This window comes from Triturus cristatus, chromosome 5_2 (assembly GCF_964204655.1).
Source record: "Triturus cristatus chromosome 5_2, aTriCri1.1, whole genome shotgun sequence".
Lineage (NCBI taxonomy): Eukaryota > Metazoa > Chordata > Amphibia > Caudata > Salamandridae > Triturus > Triturus cristatus.
In genome coordinates this window covers 933505339-933523636 of record NC_140588.1, presented here as the reverse complement: position 1 = coordinate 933523636, position 18298 = coordinate 933505339, and the positions used below count along the sequence as shown (strand labels likewise).

Here is an 18298-nt window from a genome sequence, read left to right as displayed (position 1 = left end):
AGAGTTTCCAAATTTTAATTTAGAATCCTACTTTACCATAAGAGAGGATTTTTCATTACAATTTCAAAGATGCTAAACATGATCCATTTACCTGTTCCCATTTGAAAGTTACATTTTAGTAAAGGTAATAATGTAACTCCAATGTTATCCTATGGGAGAAAGTACCTTGCAAAATGCAAATTAAAGAATTTTTCACTACCAGGAGATGTAAAAATTAGAAGTTCATGTCATACTTTTTTAATATGTTGCACCCTGCCCTGTGGGTTGTTTGGGGCCAACCTTAGGGGGTGACATTTATTTATTAAAAAGGGAGGGTTGGGCCTGGCAAAAGGTTTATTTTTGCCAAGACGAAATGGCAGTTTAAAACTGCATCCACAGGCTGCCATTGTAGGCCTAAGCCATGTTCAAAGGGTCATTTCAGTGGATGACACAATCAATGCTGTAGATCCACTTGTAAAAAGAACAGATGATGGACGGAATGCTGAACAAATCAAACATTCACCCCAGTCACAGATCTGGGTTTAATCCCTCATTTTTTGTTCACTATGCCACCCCAGTTTGGGCCCAGCCATATGCAAATCAGTCTCCTCATGGGAACAGTCCAGCCCAACCTGCCAAGCCAGGTCCTCCCTAGACCGGAAACAAGAATCCTGGGACCGTTTTTCCCTCATCAACCAAGCTAGTTTGCATCCAGTGGCACAGTGAGCATGTGAAAATACAAATTTGTCCCAAATAGCTGCTCATGGTTTGCAATAAACATTTGTGAGGATGTATTGAAGAAACCAGCAAAAGAATGGCAATGCCCAACCAAACAGGACATAGAAAAAGTCTAAGAAGTTCAGTTTCATACACATTCAGGGAAATGAAATGATCATGGAGTCAGCAGTTCACATGGACAGATGGCTTAGTGAAATAATGCCTCCACCGCAGGGCTCTGTGAGTGAGTGAAAGTTCTCAGTTATGAATCCCAACGAGCACAGTCAGCTTCTCAGTCTTCTGAGAGTGACAGAATGAGCATCATTGGTAATGGATAAGTATAGCACCTGTTACAGTAATGTTTTTAGGTTAGTGTTAAACTGGCTGAACACCTACCTATTTTTCAACAATTTGGAAGAATCCATCTGTAAGCACTGACATTCGGAGTTTGACCAAAAACATTTCAGTCATATTCTAATCTGCATTCTGGAGTGGCGGCCCCTGAGGCCAGTATATTTGCCAATATGATAACCGTGCTTTCAGTTTTAAAAACGACCTTATTAGGAAATAATGTCAACTCTGCACATTTTTTGTGTAATCCTGATACTTCAATTAGTGTTTAATGTGTTGAGTTATACTCCATTGTTTTCAGGCCAATTAAAGTTAGTAGCTCAGCGCATTTACAACTCAATGGCAAGATAGTTTAACAAGGCAATTCCATTTGTAGTTAAGAACTTGATTAGCAGGCAATTGACTGAAAGGCCGCCACCACTGAGCTTCCAGAGCTCATTTGCACATCAATGGCAAGAGTGCTCTGGGCTCACTTTCTATTTAAGACCTGGCATGACAAATTGTAACCATTCAGTTGGTCCTTACAGAATATGTGTTTGCACTGAACTTAGCTGACCTTATCTACCTTAGAATTCAATGTTCAAAAATAACTTCCCATTTTGTATATATGTTTAATTATAAATGGGTAACTTACCATGAATCAAACCTACATAAGCCCTTCTATTTTCCTAAATTATAAAATTGATGTAGCACCAATCGGGCTGGCTTCTGTATATATTGCTCAGTACCGTCAAAAGTGGTTTCAAATCCATTTTGGAGAATGATATTATACTGGCCTTTATAAAGCTGAATGCCGCAGAGTCATTGTCCATGTTTCTAAACTCTGAACACTTTGTTTTTCAGAGATGGAATTCTGTGAGAGCCCGCACGTCCTGAGCACAGGCTACCAGGCCGATCTGCACGGGGTGTCTCAGCACGGCTACCCACTGCAGATGGGCTCCGATGTGGATACAGAGAACGAAGGGGGCGCATCGCCAGATCACACCCTAAGGATGTGGATAAGGGAAGTTAAATCTGAACATAGCTCCTGCGTCTCAAGTCGAGCAAACTCTGCGTTGTCCCTAACTGACACCGACCATGAGAGGAAGTCTGACGGGGAGAATGGTAATACTGACAACTATACCACATCCTAATACCTGTACACAAAAAGAATGTTTCCATCCTTATTTTTCCATGTTATTTTCCCCTCTTTTCCTAATGCCTCTTTTGCGACATGAATCCATTCTAGATGAAACATATTTCTGTGGGTTAAGAAGACATATGTATATCATTACGATAAGTGGTTTACATGAGTGGCGATTGCACTTAAACAAATGTAATGTGTTTGATTGCAGGGCTTAGGGTAACATACAAATAATGAAGGCACATATTTATTTTGGTAAATAATGATGGGCAGTTTTGAGGTGCAAAACATATATACCCGGTATGGTTCAATTCTTTCACGAACCTGCATCAGAAAGAATATGGCATTCCTCCCAGATGAATGCTATGCCCATTTAGTCCGCTTTTAATCTCATTATGTGCTGCAACAATATTTAGATGGCTGCATGTCACTGCATCCTCTGATCATAGCATCAAGAGTCACTACTTCATGAGCAGCATGTTGGGAATCACTACATCGGAGTGACATTACTTCAGAACTTTGCAGTTAAGTTATCCTTCTATGGATCGGCCGCAGCCCTTGCAGGTGAGGGCAGTGGGGCTCGGTTGTGGGGGAATTCGACAGACGACCATGAGGGAAAATTAAATATATACTTAATTTCCCCTCGTCGTCCGTCGTCTGTTGAAATCCGCAAAATAGAGCTATTTCAGCACAACCATAAATAGTACAAAGAAGGTCCAACTGAATAACCAATAATACAAAACCTGCGTTATTCAGAGTGAAGCAGACATATATATATATCCAAAGGTGATCTAAGGAAGTCCACAGTTCAAAAAGTCTGAGATGAAAGGTCCACGTGATAGAGATGAAAAATATTCTTTTATTGGATAGCTGAATCAAAGTCCAAAGCGAACCCAGCCAACACGTGTTTCATCCGTACTTATTGTTACAATAGACTTTCTCAAGGCTATAAATGTAAAAAGCAGGCGATGAAATCCAATATACAGATATGTAGCACAACGAGCATGGCTACAATGGTAAGTCTAGGTCACATAAGACACTAGAGTCAGAAAAATCTATACCAATGTAGAAGAAACTAGGTCTATAAAGTGATGGGTCAAAGTATGTTGCCCGGATAGTACGGTGACATCATAGAGAAAAGAGCGGAGACGTCCTCCAATTCCACGCGCTTGATAACGCTTCCCAGTAAAGGGGTCTTTTCCCATTTGGGAACACTACTACCCTTCTCTATTACTTTTCAGTCTGTTGAAATCCCCTCCCCACCGGCCCCACCGCCCCACTGCTCTTACCAGCAGGGGCGGCGGCTGCAATCCATGCTATGGCACTAAGAGAAGTGCGGCTCACTAGCATCTGATGTAGATAAACACTGCTAGTAAACCCCTAATCACACACTTATGACTGCGTTACAAAGGGCTAATGCGTGTTTATTCCAACATTACACCGAAAGCGACATAAAAACATATGTTACTGCCTCGCAGATTGCATGTAAAATACTTTACACATGGAACAATTCTTTTAATAGCCACCACATTGGGAGTGTGATCTTTCCATCCATCACAATCCTTTGTGTCATGGTTTTGGTTCAATACACTTGTTAAGACGTTTAGCAAGAATGCATTGGCATACCCTATATATGCGGAGGTGCAGAATGTAATACATTATCACGGTTAAGGAAGGGGAGTGGCCTCTTCTGAGTCTTGGTCCTCTCACACACTCAACAATGTTAATAAATCACATATTACACTCTGTGCATCTTCATCAATACATAGGGAAATGGTGTAGCTGCTCAACTCTAATAAGCGATGACAGCTGACATCTGTCATCACAATGCCTGCTGCCAGAGCCCGCAGACAGGGTCGCGAGGCATAATCATAGCCAAAGTTTAAACAAGGGACATAGAAATTGTCATTTTGTTCTCCTCGGTCTTTTTCTAAAATGAAAAGCGATCAACAGAAAGGATATATTAATGGCAACATGTAGATTTTCCCACACTATAGGTCATTATGTGCAAGATAGAATTGTTGCATGTTTCAACATAATGTGTAGTATAAGAAATAAAATATCCTCTGGCCAGCCGCAGGTAAGCGCGCTGGGGCCGGCTGGGGGGGATTTCGAGAGACGACCTCAAGGGAAAATTAAGTATTTATTTGATTTTCCCTTGTGGTCGTCTCTCGAAATTCCCCCCCCCCCCCCAGCAAGCCCCAATGCCTCACCGCTGTTACCTGCAGCGGCCGCGGCTGACTCTTGTATACATTAAAAGATTATAGCAAGTCGCCTCAGAATTCCATCATCTTGGGCTTTTGACTAGTATGGTCATGCAACTTCTTAGTGACTTGCAATATATATGTAATGTACCCCAAGGAGTACTTGATTAGACAAATAGATAGATAGATAGATAGATAGATAGATAGATAGATAGATAGATAGATAGATAGATAGATAGATAGATAGATAGATAGATCGATAGATCGATAGATCGATAGATGGATAGATGGATAGATGGATAGATAGATAGATAGATAGATAGATAGATAGATAGATAGATAGATAGCTAGCTAGATAGATAGATAGATAGATAGATAGATAGATAGATAGATAGATAGATAGATAGATAGATAGATAGATAGATAGATAGATAGATAGATAGATAGATAGATAGATAGATAGATAGATAGATCGATAGATAGATTTGATATGTGTGATAACTATGTAATGTACCCCAGGGAGTACTTGATTAGACAAATAGATAGATAGATAGATAGATAGATAGATAGATAGATAGATAGATAGATAGATAGATAGATAGATAGATAGATAGATAGATAGATAGATAGATAGATAGATAGATAGATAGATAGATAGATAGATAGATAGATAGATTTGATATGTGTGATAACTTATATATATACATATTCACTGAAAAAGCCATAGGTTTCACACATGTTATAGTTAGCGGAAATTTTACTGATAAAAAACCAATGAAATTCCCCCGTTATAGTTAGTGCAGGCAACTATAACTCACGCGACCGCAATCCTCTGCTGATGCTAATACTGTATTTAGACACTTATTTGCCCATGTCTTCTTCCATACATTTTTAGCTATACATATATTACAAATATTTTTTTTTCATAAAGACACATATGTCATCAGCAGAAGATTGCGGTCGCGTGAGTTATAGTTGCCTGCACTAACTATAACGGGGGAATTTCATTGGTTTTTTATCAGTAAAATTTCCGCTAACTATAACATGTGTGAAACCTATGGTTTTTTCAGTGAATTTGCAAGGTTTTTTAAATGCTAATTCCTAACTATAACGTGTGTGAAACCTATGGTTTTTTCAGTGAATTTGTACGGTTTTTTAAATGCTAAGTAACTTTACGCCATTCGTGGCGTGCGCGCCCACTTAACGCAGTTCGTTCCGTGCGCGCCGCACCGCGCGCCCACTTTACGCAGTTAGTGCCGTGCACGCACGGTGGGCACGCGGTGCGATGACAAAGCAAGAAAGCACGTCAACAAATCTGTTTCTGCTTTCCTCCGTGACTATGGTATGGGTGCCATTTACCACAACAACTTGCGTTATGACATGCAAGACATTTATAGAGGAGATGGTGTGCACTTCAATGATGAAGGGAACAGAGTCTTCCTCTTGAACCTTAGACTCTGCATCGGTACTTACTTGTAGGTACCACTAAAAAATCATTTCATAAACACAACGGCTCTTTTTAGAGCCCCCTAATATCTAAACACTTAAATCTGATTTTCATTTTTTTTTTTTTTTTTTTCCTACCGTACGCTTACCGTACGCGTACCCCGTGATTTTTTTTAAAATCAATAAATGTTTTCTTTGTACTTTTCTGTCCTTCTTTGACCCCCTTACAAATGTTAGGGGGTCTGTAACTCTCCTCATTGCCCCCTTTCCTTGTTTTCACTCTTTTTTTTCAGAGTGAAATACACAAAATGGCGGCCGCCGCTTCCTGGTTTCGGCCGATTCGAATGTTTACTAAGATCTAAGAGCCAATCAGAATCGCGCTCGCGCACGCCACCGTACGCTTACCGTAAGCGTACGGTAAGCGTACCGTAAGCGGGCTCAGATATATATATTGATTTAAAGGCTATTTTCTCAGAATCTACTGAACAGATTTACACCAAACCTACAAAAGGCACTTCCTTGACCTAGGGACTACCTCTCTGCCAAATTTTGAGTATTTCTGTTCAGCCGTTCGGGCTGTAGCTCGTTCTAAAGGTCCTATGGAAAAATGCATGGGAAAAACGCGTTTTGGGACCCCCCTTTTATCTCAGCCCCCGCTTGACGGATCCCCCCGAGACTTTCAGGGTAGGAGCGGAGCGTAGCGCCCCACCTATTTTGAGAAATTCGCGAGGATTCGTCGACCGGCGCCAAAGTTATTCAAAATAGAATGTTGAGGTTTTCCTATGGAAACGTGGTCCTAACTATAACTACCTACTGGCGACCGCCAGTAGGTAATATATATATATATTACCTTCTGGCGGTCGCCAGTAGGTAGTTATAGTTAGGACCTTGTTACTATTCAAAAAGCGGTTCTTCTTTTCCCAATAACTTTGGTGCCGGTTGACGAATCTTCGCGAAATTTTCAAAACATTACTCTCGCTCCGGGGTGATTCACCAAGCGGGGGCCGAGAATAAAAGGGGTCCCAAAACGCATTTTCTCCATGTTATTTCCAATAGGAAACTTTAGACACGACTACAGCCCGAACTGCTGAACGGAATTACATCAAATTTTGCAAAACGGTAGATCTTGGTTCAGAAAGAGACCTTTTTTTTAAATGGCATGAATCCGTTCAGTAGTTGATGAGAAATCAAAAAATAAGAGTAAAAAAATCCATTTCCAATAAGAAACTTTATGCAAGGATACAGCCAAAACTGCTGAACGGATTTACCCCACATTTGGCAAAAAGGTACTGCTTGGCTCAGAAAGCGACCTTTTTAAAAATGGTGTAAATCCGTTCAATAGTTGCTGAGAAAATCAAAAATAAATGTTTCGATATTTAGAGGCACGGAGGATCCGCACACCCTCCTGATCACGAGCTGCATTCTAATTGGATGTCAACACTTCAAACCAGGAAGTGTTGGCAGCCATCTTGTGCCTCTGTTCAACAGAGGCACAAGAAAGCAGTAAAAAAAAAAGCAAAAAAAAAAGAAAAGGGGGATGCGCGGAATATCCGCGGACCCGGCCGCGAAAATACAAAGAAATGACGCGCGGGCTCCCGCGCTTCGTTATTAATTAGCCCCCGGGTGGGCCAAGTCCCGGGGGCATCTTAAAAATATATGTGCGAGGGCCAAGGGGGACCCACGCAGCCCCGGGGACCACCACCCCTCGGGGCTTTCTAAAAATATTTGCGGGGGGCACACTGTCTCCCCCTGCAGCCCCGGGGACCGCCACTCCCAGGGGCTTGTTTTTTAAATGGATGGGGGGCCTCCAAGGCCCCCGGCAGCCCCGGGGACCGCCACCCACGGGGCTTGTTTTTTAAAAAAAAACTAACCTGTGTGGGGGGGCTCGAGCCCCCCCCCGCATGCCCTGGGGACTGCGACCTCCCCAGGGCACTAAGTATTCAAATTGGGGGGTCCGTTACGGACACCCAAGCCCCGGCGACGACCAACTCCCCGTGGCTTTGCTAATGTTGGGAGGGGGCCACGCGCCCCCCCTCCTGGCGCTAGTGATCGCTCGGGGACTGCCACCCCCCAGGGCCGGCTCCTGCAGTGTCCTGGGGTGCCCAACCCCGGGACACTGCTGTTTGCAATGACAGGGCGGGAGCCTCGCGGCTCCCACCCTGTCATTGCAAACTCTAGTTTGGGTTTTGAAAGCGAGAGCAGGAAACCTGCTCTCGCTTTCAAAATCCAAACCACATTGCTTTTCCACACGGGGAGCTGCATCTTAGCAGCTCCTCGTGTGGAAAAGCAATGCCGGCTCCCGCAGGAGGCAAGGAGCCGGCGGGACCATGGGGGAATTGGGGACCCCCCACGGTCCCCAACGAAAGGCCAGGCCCTGGGGAATGGGGTCCCCGGGGCCATCAGTGGCCCGGGAGGGGGGCCGCGCGGCCCCCCTCCCCATTATTAAAAAAAAAAAAATACAGGTAAAGGCCGGCCGGCCCCGGGGGATGGGGTCCCCAGGGCCATTTTAAGTTGGTGAATTAATTCCTCTTCAATCCTGAGGGTCCCTGGGGGCCAACTAGCCCACCAGGTACCTCGAGTAAGCGCCACAGAGCTGCGTTGCAGAGTGGTGTAAAAAATTATTTAGACACCATCCAGGCACCCACTGATAGGAAATTATACATGCAATTCAGGTTTGGTACACTTTCCCTAAATGCCTTTACCAGGCCCTTGCATAACATCCCAGTGTCATCTTGGTTCTGTTTTTTTTGCATTGCTACAATTGAATCACCTGTGCATGTACTGTTTGCTTGCCCAGCCTACTCACGCCTGAGTGCTAAGTGGCTCATGCCTGTATGCAAGCAATTGGAGATACACAATTACTGTGATGCGCTGCAAATACTTAGATCGGATCCAAGACTAGTGGTAGACTGTGCAGTGACAAAGTTCCTGGGTCATATGTGGGGTATCAGGAAAAAGCTGCTTCAATTAGGAAGAGGAGAAGTTTTCTTTTTAATTGTTTTTAAATGTTTAAAGCAGAGTCAGTATAGCACTTTACTGTGGATTAATTTAAAGTTTTGTAGTGGCAGCATATCAGACGAACAGTGGCAACATGGCGGACTCTGTTAGAAGATTATGGCTTTTTCAAGGTTTTGTATCATTTGTAACACATAGAGGGTTGTTTAGCATGCAAATTACAAACGTGGCTCTCACCCCACATGGCCTTATGCTCTTGCTATGCAACTCAAGTTTTAACCTTTTTAAATCTTTTACATATGAGCCGTATTGCACATTGCACTTTTGTGGCCCTATGTTCTATCTTAATCTTAATTTTTTTATTTTTATGTATGAGTTGTACTGTACATTGCTCTTTAATGGTCATACGACCGTAATAATGTTTTGTGTCCAGTCACATTTAGAGCTTTCTAATGTCGTACAACCACACACACATGATCCGTGTTTACCCCTGACACAAAAATCAACATTTGGGATTCAGACAACAGTACAGTTAAGCACTCAGGACAGGGGTAGACATCTCTTAGCATGTAGAGGGCTTTTCTATTCCAACAGACACCCCTCCCAAAACACTCCAAACCAAATCCTATCCTGGAAAGGTTGCTTGGTCAGATCGGTAAAACCAGCGGTAAAGTTCATCCGCATTTCAATGGCTCAATCCAGTTTTGCTCTCCACTACAAAGTCTAACCCTTGAAAATAAATAGACCATCTCAACAATATATCTATATATAAAACCATTAAACTTGGGGTTATAGTTAGTTCTGCCTTTCCACAGAAAAAGCATTTTTGATCCTTTAATAACATTGCAGCTGTGAGATGAATCGATGAATCTGCACAAACCTTTCCAAAAAGAACGTTCACTGACTTTGGCTCCTTCATGGAGATTTTCACACTGATCTGTTAATCGGGTGATCAAAAAAGTGGAATCACAAAACTTGATCTCAGAAACTGAAAGAATGGTTAAACTGAAATGCATTAAATTTGGTAGAAAGTTAGAATTTTTGTCAAAAAACTTGTTTTTTGTTATTTTTTTCAAATCCTTTCAACAGTTTTTGAGAAATTTGCATGTAAAGAGGTGCTCATGTGGTGATAATGGGGTTAATCTTGTGAAAATGTTTGTAATATCGGGACCTTTATGTACTGCGGAAGGCTTGTAAAAAAAATATATATACTCAACGCCTATTGTCTGAGTGAGCCTTTCCTCTGATAAGCCAATGTGGCACCGAGGAATCCGGGACTGTATGATGATAATGTGATACCTCATGATTTGAGTAGCCAGCTGCAACATCTCAAGAAAGTGTTGCAGTGGTTATCGCAGGACTCAGATTGCAGAAAGTGTGCACCGCTAGCCAAGGATCGTGGATCTCAAGGGCCTCAGTGGGTCCTCGAATCTGGCCTTGGTGTCTTCAAATGTTGTGACAAAATCAAAATTCTTTTATTATTTATTCACATGCTATCCCTCTGGATCCTGCTAAATGGGCCTAGGGATCAGGGTATACTTATCTTGCCCCCTTATGTGCCCTTTAATTTTCTTCTCAGGAGACCAGGGCCACTATAATGGCAGCTGCAGCATTTTCTTTCTGAAGATGTGGCAAGGCAATCAGAGAGCTTCAATTCCACAGACCCAAATTGAGTTCAGGGTCCTGAAATGGCCAGCTAGAGAAAAAAACTCTCTTCTCTAATCATGCTTAACAACTTTTTGATGTTTGTGTTTGTATAGGTCCACGGACATCTGCAGATTAATGGTGTAAATATAGCTATAATGTAATCTTTTCATGACCCCCCGCCCCCCCCAAAAATGCAAATTTCTCAAAAAGTCCTGAACAGATTTAGACCCAACCAAGCAAATACTTTTTGTTTGGACTCGGCTTGGCAGATCTTCATGAATCTTAAGTAAATTACATTTTTTGTAGAATGTTTCCAGCTGATTCATTGAACGGTGCTTATCCAAGAAAACACTGACCTTACCAAAACTATACAGGCATATATATATACATATCCTATGCCAAGTAATGAAGCCTGATGTAATTGCACAAAAATGTACCTTCAAGGTAGTGACTCTCAGTGTAGTTGCAGCAATGTAGTGACTTCTGTTGTACAGTCTCCAATATAGTGTGGGTGCACCCTTTAGAAACTAAAGGGTATATATCTAAATCTGGCCTTTAAACTCTCATTACACTTGTGTGTGACTTCAAACCCCTCTTGATTAAATTTACTGTTTTGTGCTCAATTACCTTTTCCATAGGAGGCAGTGTAAATGTGGAAAGGGTTAACATACAAGGTCTAAGAGTGTTTAAAAAATATGCAGATTGTGAATGTTTTGAGATACATATTGGGAAGGAAGCCTAAATGATACACTGGCAGTGGTGTTCTCAACCCATAAATAATTGGTCATGATATCATCAGGGTATTTATTCAAGGGATTCTTTTACTGTCCTCAATTGAATAGTGTCATGGAGTTGAAATTCTCAACTGTTGGTGCAACAAATCTTTGAAATACTCAAATAATCAAGCTGCAGTGTATAAGATCTGTTCTTGCCTATAAGCGATACAGTCTTATACGTTTGATATTTCACAATGTTACGTATGCTTAGAGTCATATGGCAACTCCAAGTTTTTTGCAGTTACTCAATACCTTATGATTCACCACTGTAGATCACGCAGAGTGTTATGGGCTCTTTTACTACAGATTTTCCTGAGTGAGAGGACTATTTCACATAAGCAGTAGTGCAAATAAGTACTTAGAAGCTAAAAAATGCCTAATGTATTATGTTATGAATTCAAGAAAGGTGATAGTATGTTTACATTCGAAATTCATATCAACCTATGACTGTAACTCTTCTGCAATTTAAGCATCAATGGGCTTATCCATTTAGTGTATCCAAAAACTAGCTACAAGCCACTTAAGAAGACATGACAAACTAGGCTATGCTTGCAGATCGTCCACTGTGAGTAAGTGGGTTATTAGTTTGCATTGATTTGTGTCCTACACAAGTAAAAAAGTCACTTTCCTCTTAGGTCCAGCCAAAGCTTTCACTAATTTAAAAACTTGAGCTTGACCCCTGCTAGCTATGGCACAGAGCAGAAAGATTAAACTGATTGAAAATGTGTGAAGCATTAAGAAGTACCAAAACAGTTAAAAAGTTAAAAAAAAACACAGCACAAATTCCACCCCAACATATAAAATAGAGAAACATTTAGTAAGCAAAATGACACTTAAATAACAAAAATCCAATAAGGGGAATAAGAGATATGATCTGCATTTCAGACAATTTTTGCGATGAGTCTCTTTGAAGCTCCGGAGCAAATATTTTGAAAATTTTCGCACACATTTTTTGATACCCCCACTTCCATGTCCCCAGAACCTCATGTGGAACACCTAGAGACTCTGAGGGTGCTAGGCAGATGGCACAGCAAAGTTGCGTCCAAGTCCAGTTGCCACTAGGCAGCTGGGTTACTTCAGCTTTTTTATGCTCTTGGAGCCATATAGGGGATCAGCCTTATGATCCTTAGAAATCTTTATGTCCTCTGATTTCAAGAGGAAAGTTGATCAGCCTACGAGGGTTCTTCTCACAGGTTGCAGATGCCTAATACAGCAAGTTCACTCCACATGGTATCCTTTTGCAAGCACAGCAGCATTCTGAGGAAGGCTGGGTTAGGGATCAGCTTTTAAGGGTTCACTAGCTTGTATGTGTGGAACATTGTAAACACTTCTAGTTCATCTCTGGCCAATAAAGTAAAGGTTACCAGGCCCTGCCCTACTTATGTTTGCAGAAGTTCCTGTTTGCTTTACTGCAAACAGGTCCATAATACTATGTGTCAGGCCAAATTCAAGATGGTGGCCACACTAAAATTGGGCTCTGAGGTTGAGAGTGTGAGTAAGGAATGTGTTATGGTTATCCCAGTGTCCTTCCATATCTAATACTACAAATCAGTTTGAATCAGGTGCTGTATTGACAACCAACCCAGAGACAGGCGTATGGTAAGGCAAAAGCATGGTCATTTACTAACCAGACAGGAGACGCACAAGAATTGTCCTGGCATCCTGTTTGCTCCCTTTGAAGTGCACAAAACTTTCATTTGTGCTTCAGGCTGACTTATCATGCAGGATTTGAGACTATGGTATCACAGGATACCCACAGCATATTCAATTGATCTCAGAGGAGTCATCTCTGCCCAATTAGGTCAGTCAATTGTGTGCACCTGGAAAGAATTTCACACCTCTTTACGGGCTGAGCACAGGATGGGGACAGCTAGGGAGGTAATGAAAATTAGCCTCCAGGAACTTCAAGCAGGGAAAAGGTAACTTTAAAAAACTTGCATTTCCATATTATTCATTAAAAATCTGACTTCATCATTTATTTGGGTTTTTATAACTAATTAAAATAGTTGTTTCATTATTTTTCTACCTGGTCCCATTCCTGAGTTACCATTTTATAATATTTTAATCTGTTACTAAGTTGCTACATTTATTTATTTAAAGACCATGTATAGCACAGTAGCTACCCAACACGGGGTTTCCCGATACTTAGGCAACAGGTGAGATAATTCAGTCCAAAGAATCAGATTGTCTGAGGAAGGCGAGAAAGAGGTGCAAGATCTAAGATGATCGGTAAGGGTATACAGAGTTAGGGGCCTAGGTGCCTAAAGGAGCAATCTCACATGTAAGACAATTTGATTCTGGGACCAGTACACATGTGAGGTTGCTAGAGCACAGGCAACTAGCAGGTTGGTAAGCAATTATCAAACGGGTAAAATAGTGAGGAGCAATTCCTGTTCTTGCTTGGAAAACATAACATAACGCCTTAAACTGAATGTGTTTCTCCACCTTTAACCAATGCTGGTCATGAAGCAGAGATGTGGGATTATGTGTATTTCGGCAGTCTTGTGGAAGTATTCTGTACCGCCTGCATGTGTCTCATGGAAGCTTTATCAGCCCCCGGGTTCAGAACACTGCCATAGTCCCGACGGGACAGAATAAGCGCCTGGACGATAATTCTTTGTTCAGATTTAGGAAGAATCTATATAAATTTGCGTAACCATTTCAAGGTTGCAAAGCAGGTAGGAGAAACCTGGGCGTCCTAAGGCTTCATAGAAAGATGAGCATCTAGCATGAAGCCTAAGTTCTTTACTTTGGAGGCAGGGACAAGAATATCTCACATAACAATGGGCCAGAGTTGGGGTCCTCAAAGGGACGGATTCTCTTCCAGCCCAAGTACCTCTATTTTTCCTTCTTTCAATTTCAGAGAATTGCTGTTCATCGAGAAGGCAACATGAGACAAGCAGGAGTTCAGAGATCCAGAGTCATGATCCTGTGCAGATGTTAAGGAGAAAATGATTTGGGTATCATCCACGTAGGAGAAAAGAGTCATCCCCCAGTGTTCCACCAGGGCAGCCAGGGGATGGACATAGATGAGACAAAGTACGGACTAAGCACAAATCCCTGAAAAACCCCAGAAGTACAAGCATGCCTCGTGGAAGAGGCATCAACCGAGAAAGTCTGAAAGTTCTGGTCCTTTAGAAAAGAGGACAGCGATACAAGTGCTGTTCCTTGAATACCCAATTGAGACAATCTTAGCAAAAGTATATCGTAGGACACAGCATCGAAAGCAGCACTGAGATCAAGTAAATTCAGCACAGTTATCGCACCCTCATCAAGGAGCCTTCTTAGATGTTCCCTGACCCCAAGAAGGGCGGACTCAGCACTGTGCCTAACTCTGAACCTGGGTTGGGAGTCATGCAAAAAACTTTGGCATTCAACAAAGGCAGAGAGTTGTTTTCAGATATGTTTTTCTAACATCTTAGCCAATACGGGCAACAGAGATTTAGGTCAATAGTTAGACCAGATAGTGGGGTCCAAATTACATTTCTCCAAAAGAGGAAGGATCATGGCATGCTTCCAGGTCTGAGGGACGACTCCCTCCTGTAAGTAACAGTTAGGGAGGTTCACAAGAGGAAACATAGTGTCAAAATCCAGAAGACGAAGTTTGGCCATTCGGAGGGGATCATTGGGGGAGTCAGATTTTATAGCATGTACTAAGGAGGGTAGGTCCAGGGAACCCCAGCTGTCCTGTGTCTGAGAGACAGAAGGGAAGAATGATGAGGGGAAGTCCTTAGAAACTGAGAGTGCCAGATGAGTGACAGGCAAATTGGATCCCCCTTTAGTCTCCTTCAAAGAGTGATGGATGTCCTGTACTTTGCTCATAAAGAAGAGCACTAGTTCCTTGCATTGAGCCTGTGTTAATGTCAATTTGCGTACCATCCTACAAGGGTCCGAGAGCTCCTTAACTATTCTGAAAAGTGTAAATAGGACAGCTAGGTCCGCCACAGTGAAAGTAGCTTTTAGGCCCTTGTCACTGTAGGATCATAATAACATTAATCTTCTACATTCCACATCTTTAAATCCCGGTCAATCTACCCTGTGGGCTACAAGTCTTACCCAGGAGTGACTTACTAATAATTCAAAGAGAGGTTTTTACCTGTTAAAATAGATTATTTACCAGGTCACACTGCATGTTTTACAATGCAGCAGTGAGGCTTCAATGTAAGGCCTGAAGCCATGTTTATATTTGTCACGCTAATGGATGGCACAAAATGTGCTGCAGTCCACAAGTGAAATTTTAACTTTGTATGCGATAGGTGTATTTTTTTCTGCACAAACAAATGATGGACGGACTGCTGAACAAATCAAACTTTCACTCCCAGTCAAGAGATCCGGGGTAAATCCATTGTCCTTTTGCTCATCATGCCACCCAGTTTGGACCCAGCCATACGCAAATCAGTCTTGACCCTGCCCCTCATGGGAATAGTTCAGCCCGAACTGCCAAGCCAGGTCCTCCCTGGACTGGAAAGAAGCCTAAGTGTCCAAGGGTATGCCCAGACGTAGTTCCCTTGCTTGCTGGGCCAAGCAAGCTTGGCTGTTGAGGGGTGATACCCAGAAGCCTGTCACAGGATGCATGTTTCTGGTCCCGGAAGGAACTGGCCTGGCAATTCTGGTCGGACTGTTCCCACGGGGAGCAGGGTGAAGTCTGACTTGTATATGGACAGGACCAAACTGAGGTGAGGTGGAAAGCAAAATAACGATGGATTAAACCCAGATCTGTGACTGGGGGTGAGTGTTTGAAAAGTTTAAACACTCCGTCTATTATTTTATTTTGTGATGTTGCTATGCGCGTCCTAAGTGGCTATGGATATGCCCAGAGGTGAGTCTCCTGCTCACTGCGTCACTGGATTCGAGGTAGCCTGGTTGATGAGGGGTGAAATCCTGAAATTGGTCCAGTATGCTTGTTTCCAGTCCAGGGAGGACCTGGCCTGGCAGTTCAGGCTGGACTGTTCCACTGGGGAACAGGGTCAAGACTGATTTGCAAATGGCTGGGTCCAAACTGGGGAAACGTGGCAAGCAAAATAACGATGGATTAAACCCTGAACTATGACTGGGGGTGAGTGTTTGAGAAATTTCAACACTCTGACCATCATTTTTCCTGATATTGATAGGTGTATTTTCAGCACTATATACTATGGCCTTTTAAGAAAGTTAAATACAGCAATTAGGGATCATCCAATTTGATCAGAACACATTGACTGGGCTGCAGTGTCCCAGTGTGTAAGTGTAAAAATCAGCAATAAAATTCTTCAGAAAATGGGAAAGTCCATGCAGAAAGGGAAATGTTCTCACATCCACCAATATACCTCTATTGATAATCAGGAAAAATGTATTTGTGTGATTTAGACTAGAATGTGGAGGTGCAGTATACTAGCAACAGTACAATGTAAGGTGCTTAAAATGTTTGATGTCCCGCTAGTAAAAATGTTTCAAAAGAGATTTTACTGAACACATTGACAATTTCTCATTTAACAAAAGAATAAAAAACTACAAAACATGGGAAATGATGGTTGTCAACAGGTCTAGCCACTGCTAAACTGTATTTTACGCCACTGGAGGAAACCGTTGAGGCCTATGGACCCAACTAGCTCTCCAAATAGGCTAAATTTGTGGAATGCGAACAAACATATATAAGAGGAACTATTACATGAATGCATACACCCAAACTTGGGAACCATTCCTCCGGCCGACAACCACACAGGTCCTGGGGGCACTCTCAACTACTTTACCTTTACACCCAGGGGAGGTCCAAGAAACCCAGCTCAGGTACTTAAGGGACCTGTGGCTCCTGTTCTGTGACACCCTAGTGAGCTACGCTTACTGATTCCTGCATGGATACTTACTTATACATTACATCACGTGCCTCATACTTGATGCCCTGCATCATAGGAGAAAGCCCCACAAACGCTGGACTGGAAGAGTGTATGATGCTTTATGTTATACTACTGCTCAATGTGCACTTTGTTTTCTTTTTTGGTGTACTATAGAATGGCTACTGAAATGAAGTTGATATGCCTATAAAGAATTTCTATAAAATAGAAAAAAAAATAGAAGACAGCTGTGTTACTTGAAAATAGTCTAGAAACTTTAAGGTGGTTATTAAAGGAAAATTACTGTTGGTGTGGCAGTGCCTTCTCTTTTTATTCACGTTTGCCCCTTAGATAGCAGACAACTATTATTTTACTTCAGGATCATATTCCATACTATATATATAATGTGACCGAGTGAACAAGGGTGATACACACTGGCACGCAAATGCACTGCAGAATATACTTAATACAATGTCATCTCTTCAACTCGCGTAGATCAAATGAAAAGTAACATCGCCTCCAGGGAGATTTGAATTGTTTATTACAACAATGGAATGTTGAGAGCTCCATTGAAAACAATGGAGTGCTCCGGGCTACTAATGGCCGGTAGAAGCCCGGAGCTACAACATTCCAATGTTTGCTCACAGCTCTTGCTGTGAGCAAAAGGCCTCACAGAGCCTAAAGGGATTGTACTTCCCTCAGGCACTGTGAGGACTTTGTTTTACAAATAGAACATTCTGCTCTCTAGGGGTAGGATGTTCTAATAGCCTTAGAGCCCTCCTGCAGTGGGCTCTACTATCAATTAAAGGCCTGCTGCCTTGTTAAAGGCCCTCGCCTTAGACTCGGGCTTTTGATGCTGGAGCCAGCCTTTAATGGTAGGTATATTTGTCCGTTTTCCAAATCGGAATTGCGTGGTGATTTCATCCAGAGATCCACAGACTCCAAGAACCCTGTTGGTCGACACAGAATCAGTATCAAGCTGTGCACCGAAGCATTTGTCTAGGAATCATCCTTAGCCTGCGCGTAATCACTCCTAATAATTACATCTCCTTTCCATCTGATGTTGCAACAAAGGAAATATTAATGTGCTAATGGTCCAGCCCGAATCTTTTTATTCCGCGCGCACGTAGCAAGTGTTAATTTGTGGAACATGTTTCTCACATCCAGCAGCACATTGTATCTGGGTATATTATATGCTGTCAGGGCTGCGAGGGAAGATGAAATGACTAAGCATATAATTGCACTGAGCCACGTGCCTGCTGCACAAAAAAAGACAAATGTGTCCCGCCA

The 18298-nt window shown here is 42.3% G+C and overlaps 1 protein-coding gene across 3 annotated transcripts in view; it reads left to right on the top strand.

The window, feature by feature from the left end:
- Window positions 1-18298, top strand: part of TENM1 (teneurin transmembrane protein 1) — a 1737496-nt gene that overhangs the window by 386238 nt on the left and 1332960 nt on the right. For all 3 annotated transcript variants that reach the window (XM_085608139.1, XM_085608140.1, XM_085608138.1), the window contains exon 3: window positions 1891-2151. In XM_085608139.1, the coding sequence (XP_085464265.1) occupies window positions 1891-2151 (261 nt within the window). The remainder of the gene's footprint in view (window positions 1-1890; window positions 2152-18298) is intronic.